Source organism: Asparagus officinalis, chromosome 7 (genome assembly GCF_001876935.1).
Source record: "Asparagus officinalis chromosome 7, Aspof.V1, whole genome shotgun sequence".
Classification (NCBI taxonomy): Eukaryota; Viridiplantae; Streptophyta; class Magnoliopsida; order Asparagales; family Asparagaceae; genus Asparagus; species Asparagus officinalis.
The window spans coordinates 86,587,322-86,594,580 of NC_033800.1; the positions used below are offsets into that span (position 1 = coordinate 86,587,322).

Here is a 7,259-nt window from a genome sequence, read left to right on the forward strand (position 1 = left end):
TGAAAACTCAAGTTTGAAATGTAAATGACAAATTTGATCTGACCCTATTAAATTTTAAGCCAACCGATCTCATTTATATCTGTATATGTATTGACTCTTAAGTCAAATAATTCATGTAGTGAATCCAAATGTGGAGGGATAATCCTTGATAGAGCAGAAGGAATTCATGTAGGCTTTATTGTTTAGGGTGAACGCTTTATTGTTGTTCTTGTAAAGAGTGCTACCTTCAAATTTGACCTTTAATTATTGTTAATAATGATCCTTGACTGTGATATTTATTATCTATTTGGGATGCCATGATTTGTGCATTACTCTCAAAGAATATGCTTTTAACAGGAATGACGAGGAAATTTTGATTGTTCATGGATTTATAGGACATTTCATCTTATACGGACACTTGGAACTATTAATCCAATGGTTGCATCTTTGCTTAAGCAAAAATTAAGAGAATTGAACACCATCATCTTATTAAAACCGCACTTCAGTGACTAACTGACAATTCAATGTTTGACAAAGTTTCATCCAAAAAGATAGGTAGGGTGCTCAAAGTGAGCAATTATTATTAAATAGCCACTTTGATAGGTTTAATGTTCACATTTAAATAGCTATATTTCCTGGTTGTTAAAAACATGAATGGTTTTTTTTTTTGCACTATTCTTCCTTAAATAAGAAAAAATGTGTATGTTTGTGGCCATGGTAATGCCTTTGAGGCTCTAACCATGTGATTTTGTTTTCTATAGTTGTATAGAAAAAAATCTACCATCTTCCATTTCCTTTTAGATTCTAGATTCCTATGGCTAGTCTTGGAATCGGCTTTTAGAGTTTCATTGTCTCTAGAACTATTTTAAGTCATAAGATGACTTCCCACAACAATTTCAAGTAAATACTGCTTTCCTGTCTAATTATGTCTATAAGAGTTGTTAAAATCTGAAGTAAGCTTAGAATTTAATTTCATATTAATGGGGTTTCATTGATTAATGGATCCCATGTTTTGGATTTTTTTCAGTGTCGTTGCTTATCTTAATTCTTTTATTTTCCTTCTTTCTTGGATCACAATTTTTTGATTTTCCTACATGAGTTCACTAATCCTAGTTAATATATACATAGTTTTTTTAATCTATTTGGAGTATTAAGCACAAAAAAAATGGAAGACAAACTTATCCTGGTGTTACTAAGTAATGTGTCATTATAGTTCCAAGAATATTACGACATACTTTCCTCTTGGTGAAATTCTAAGTTGTTTATGTTTATACAGAGATTGAAGGAAGAGAAACACGTTATGCAATCACTGCTGAGGTATGTATTCAGTCCTGTTCACCCTGTTGTCACCATTTTTACCTTTTCTTGTTCACATTTATATGTGTGCACCAATGTTAGGTTTCATGACATGAATGGATGTATTGATGATTATTTTCCAAAACTTTATGAACTAGTGCAGTGAAGGATCTAGGATTTTTGGAAAGTGGTGTCACTATATAACTAATAACTAAAAAAAAATTACAACTGCATTTGACGAGTTTTCATATTTTGAAAAAAAGTACATAATCGCATCATTTAGTAACATTAAAAAACACATCTTTTTCAATACAAATCATTAATAGGGGGTTCTCAAGTTATGAACTTAAATTGCAAGGTAAGTTTTTTAGTGGATAAATGTATTAAAAAAAACCGCCTTGAGTTTGAGCATTTCTTGGTTAACACCCCTTAACTTTCAAACCATCACAAATGCCCTCCTTACCTTTTGGGGTTCTCAGAAATCTCCCCGTCAACTTCAAACTCAAAAAAAAAAAAAAAAAAAAAAAAAAAAAAAAAAAAAAAAAAAAAAAAAAAAAAAAAAAAAAAAAAAAAAAAAAAAAAACCTAACTCTGTTAACCACAATTCTAACGTGGGCGGTTAAAATTATGCAAAAAAGATATTTTTGTTAATGAAAATTGTGGTTTACACTTTAAGAAAAGTTTTTTTTTTTGAAAACATTGAAGTTGAAGTGGGGTTTTTGGAGGACCATAAAACTTACGGAGAGTTCTATGACATTTTAAAACTTAAGGGAGCCCCCAAAACTTAGGAGTGGTTTTGTGAAATTTTCTATATTTTTTTTGTTGGGTGGGAAGTTGGAAACTCTGATAGGCTCCTGTGGGCCATGGGTTTATAAGTGAGGATCATGTAGTTTGTTATTACTTATTACGGTGTCTCATAGACTGGTGGCTTCTAGGTGGGATTTGGTTCTTGAGCCTCCTTGATCAAATTGGGGTCACGTGACCCGTGGATCCGCTCCTGAACTAGTGCTTAGTTGATAAAGTCATGAAAAAAAAAGCTAGGGACTAAGATCAACTCCATTATGCCTGCATAAAATAGTGGGATATTCTTGCTCTATTTTTTTCCAATACAACAAATTACCTTCATGATAGATGAAATATTGACCGGATATTGAAAATATTAACATGCAAGGTGTAGCAATCCATTCTTCTTCACAAATGTTCCTGTAGTTCCTTTTGATTTATGTTGTCCCTATCATTTAGTGAGACACATATCAATTGGTTGATCGGCCTTGTCTAAATCCAATTCCTGCACTACTGTATCTTGAGGCATTGATAGAGTTCAAGAGTATTTGAGGGGAGACCATGAAATTGTTACATGATGAATGTAATCCTAACAAACCAGTTTTTTGTACAATTTCTCATCACAAACTATTTTTCGATGGTTCAAAATAATCTCTTAAAGAAGAGATGATATAAGTCATTCACTAATTCCAAACTAGTCTTTTTCTCTTCAAACTCTCTATAATATACAACACGTGGATAGAGCCAAAAGACGTGAACAGAGGTGGACAGTTAACTGAGGTTAAAAAAAAGTAAGTTATATTCTTGACCTAAGTGCGGTTCAGAATATATTGACAGATGTCCAGCATTTTCGTGAGTGACTATTGGTATGCATGGTAGCTGTGCAAGAAAACTGACCTATATTTTTACAGTCAGCAAGGTGGATTGAACATGGCCAGAGTAGGAGCAAAAAATAATGAGAAAGAACTTTGCAGCAAGAATTTTGGTCGAATGACGGATTTCTTAATAGAGTTTCTACTTAAATTGTGGAATTCTCGGAGAAACAAAACATCTTGTATTAGTTTCATGTGTTTTGCTATGACATGAGATTTTGGTGAAATGCTATCACTAGAGCTGGTATTAGTTTGGTAGATTTTTGTACTTGTACCTGCATCCTAAGAAGAATCAGATAAAAAAAAGCAATCCAAATTCTACTCAGAAGGCTTCGCGTTTGGGTGGTTTTAGGTTGGGGTGGCTTCTTAGTACTAATGAGTTTTTGGGTTCAGACATGAAAGAGTAAATGATACCATTATGCAGATTAAACCTATCCTAGCTCATGGTGTACGTGATTACATATGTGGTTTTGGTTCTCCATTGAATTATTATTGGGTATTATAAAAAGTGACTATACATCTAATCTGACATGGAAGTTAACGATGAGCATTGAAAGAATTCAGATTTTTTTTATGTAAATCATAAACATTTGGTTTAACTATATAAGTGAATTTAGAAATGAGTGTTACGAACAAAATTTAGGTTTCTAGAAGTTGTTAAAAACAACTTTTTTAAATATAAAATAAAGATTTAGATTGGGTTTATCATGATGATAGAAGATTGAGATTTAAGGGGTTGCTTGGTTTGCTACAAAAACAACATTTGTTGCAGGAGATCTAACTGTCATTTCATTATTTGGTTTTCTTTGCAATTTTATGGTGGAAAACGTATTAACAATGGATTTTCAATGTTCGGTTTGGAAAATTTTGATGCAAAAGCTACATGGTTTTCCTATTTGGAGTAAGTAAGAATATTTCTAGTCAACTGTAATTATCTTCTGTGTTTTAAATTTCCTTTATTTTCACGCATACAATGTGTAATCATGTAATTCTTCTTGGTTCATGTGGGATACAGATTAAAAACAGTCTCGGTCGGTTCCTGATTGTTGTCCTTTTTCTTAAACCCATACCTTACCTATCCTATGTTCTGGTCAAGATCTGGTCTACCACCACTTTCAATGCATATCCGACCTGAAAATTTTGTGGAACAGAATTTTAGTTCATAGTCGATTGGTGAATAGTTGTGCCTTGTCATGATTAGCTCATGTCCGGATAATTGTCTAAAATTCAAAATTTACTTCTACTCATATTCCAAGTACAAAGTAAATAAAAAGTTGGTGCCGTAATTCCAGAAAAATTAAAGGCATCTTTTCCTTGGACTTGGATCAAATTTGTTGTCCTTCACTGTCAAATCTTGGGATGACACCAAAGAGAAATCCATTACTTGTTTATAATGAGAATGATACCGTCTATTCGGCTGTAGAAAATTTTGGTTCCTTTTCAGGATATAAGGAGAGAGCTGAAGCTTGAGCCCTTTGTGGTTCTTGAAACGGTTGAAGTTGATGAAGATGTGCAAAGAGCAGTCGTAAGTATTGCCACAATATATTTGTTCTGAACTTTACAGAGAAATCATGGAAAATATGCTCATTTTGCCTATTATTGATGACAGGTGAATGAAGCCTGTCCTCAGTGCCAGCATCCTGAGCTTGAGTACTACACTAAGCAGGTACTTTTAGCAATAATCCTTCTTTTACTGATAACTCAAAATGCAATTAGTTGCTCTTATGTGTTTATTTTGTAGCTACGATCAGCTGATGAAGGACAAACGGTCTTCTATGAGTGCCCAAAATGTGGGCACAAATATTCTGTCAATACCTAGGCAACCTATTTTGCGTTATCTGCTTGAGAATGTATGGACTTTGCACATTTTTGTTGCAACCTCTTTTATTGGGGGAATGTATCAGTAATCTGTAAAAATTATCTGAGGTTTAAGTTGGGAGATTTTTTGCACTGTATGTGACTGATTTGCTCAGGTGGAAGTGTTCCGTCTTCCCTCCGTAGGAGGGGAGTATGTCAATATCGAAGTCACGTGATGAATAAAAGCGGGAGAGATAATGGGAAGATGATGAAGTACGAGGAAAAACATGGAGGTGGTGCTTGCGGCGATACTTCCTCAGATGTTCTGAGCTTAAGGGTCTATTTGGATTGGGGTGAGCAAAGGAGAAGGAAAGGTAGGGAATACATTCACCTTACTTTGATAGCTTAAAGAGTTTCCCCGGTATGCATACAATACATAAATCTAGTCTTTAGAGATTACGTTTCTCAGATATTTTGGAAGGATCGACACTCATCTAATCTTGATCTTCGGATAATAGTCGGATGTCAATCTCATCGATATAGCAAGAAGCACTTGTATATCGCCCTACGACTAATGCATAAATCATAGAATTGATTAAGAGGAAGGAGATGATGGTAGTCTCTCTCTCTCTCTCTCTCTCTCTCTCTCTCTCTCTCTCTCTCTCTCTCTTTAATCTCTACATAAGTGCATATACTCATACTCACACAAATGAGCAAGTGTTATCCCTTACCAACTCTTGAGCCGTTGACTCCCTAAGTCAAAATCTCACTGATATTCTCTCTTATTAATATTATGTCCATACATCATTAGTGTGGTGTGGATCGTTGAAAACCTACAAGCGGGTAGCCTTGCAACCAAATATGTTATGACGGACCCAAGGATCTCCCTAAAGAAATCAAAAAATACACACACGAAAGTGTAAGTATACTGGATCTCGTACCCCAGATCTAATCAATCATGCTTGCTCAAGTACTTTCAATCCTTCAAAGAAGTGTACATGAACACCTTGGTCTGCCGTTGATTCATCACATCCTTAAAACTTTCAATCTTCCTCTTGCCGTGAATAATTGAGCATGTTAATTACTCGCTTTTCTAACACTGTCTCATATGTGCGGTATTATCTCTTCACAGCAGGATACAATAGCCAAATTAGTGGACACTCATAGTAGCATTGCCAGACAGCCTAGTGCCTCAAAGGGTATAATGGCTGCCCTCCATCACTGGTAGTCGTCTATAAGGGCTCAAACAATGAGGCATGCAAGGATCCATCTCTCGACCTCCTTATATTTGGTCCAAGCACATGTCGTATGGCAACGTGCTATGGTACTTCTTCTCTTTCTCTGAGAGCATATATCAACAAATGAATACCATACAGACTCAAATTCCAGTATCCCGTAATGAACTTGTCCTGCTATATCACCCCACTATATGCTTAGGATCTCCCGAAAAGCTCGCCCCTCATGTGCCAAGTCAAACCCCTAGTATGGCTGTTAGAAAACAAGTAAAGTGGACGTAGGGTTTTCGATCGTTTTAACATATACTTTACATCAACCTCATCTTGAGCCAGTCAGGGCGACCAATAGAGTGCTCCTACTATTGTCCTACCCAATAACACGATAATGTAGTCATCACTCTAAACCAAATGACATCTGACATTCAGTCTCAGCTTTGGCAACTGCCACAGCTCCGAAGGGGATCTCTTGTGTGATAAAGAGCTTTTACCTGCTGATGTAACTTTTTGACAGTGCACCTAGTGTCCTTTGTGTACCATGTGCACATCATATACTTATATACTCCATGTCTTGATAATCAAGCAATAATAAGTATAAACAATCCCAATTATGCATATAGATTAGAAAAGGACATTCAAGTAAAATATAATGTCTTATAAACCCATCACCCGTAACAACCCAAGTGTCTGAGGTCCCAAGTAAAAAATCATAATTAAAGATGTAGCTCATAAGGCTCAAATGTGCTGCACTAGCTGCTTCTCTTAATAGGTTCCCTTTATCAGTAGATCCCTGATCAACTGACTCATAAGAATACACTTAGCACAACCTCCTCCTTCTCTTAGTTCTTAATGGAATGATACATGTTCTGAATTTTATTTTATTTTCGAAACTAATTTGAGCATATTGTATAACCAACAATCAACATGTTATCAATATAGAGAAACATATAATTCTCTACATGTTACGCTACGGCAAAATTCTGTAAGAATCTGCACAATAAGATTGCCTCCAATGTTACTGTATACATCATCACATATCCGCTCCAAGTGGAAAATGGCTATACCCAAGGGCTTCTTACTACTACATGAAACAACCTTGTCATTCAGTACGAGAGCATAACTAGACATTGACGCTCGCTCATCCAGATTATTGGCCCAGTCGACATTGAATATCTCTATTGGTTAGAGTCTGTGCTATCATAGCATAATACATAAAGTGCGGTCTAAATCAAATATTTGAGGATCCTCTTAACTCATCCCAGTGAGTCGTACCGAGATTGGACTGATGCCTACTCATCAGT

General features: G+C 35.4%; 1 protein-coding gene across 2 annotated transcripts in view; it reads left to right on the plus strand.

Moving 5' to 3' along the window:
• LOC109850332 (DNA-directed RNA polymerase I subunit RPA12-like) overlaps positions 1–4,884 on the plus strand; it is an 8,923-nt gene extending 4,039 nt beyond the window's left edge. For both annotated transcript variants that reach the window (XM_020420334.1, XM_020420335.1), the window contains exons 3-6: positions 1,256–1,296; positions 4,374–4,454; positions 4,539–4,595; positions 4,671–4,884. In XM_020420334.1, coding sequence (XP_020275923.1) covers positions 1,256–1,296; positions 4,374–4,454; positions 4,539–4,595; positions 4,671–4,748 — 257 coding nt within the window. In that variant the 3' untranslated portion in view covers positions 4,749–4,884. The remainder of the gene's footprint in view (positions 1–1,255; positions 1,297–4,373; positions 4,455–4,538; positions 4,596–4,670) is intronic.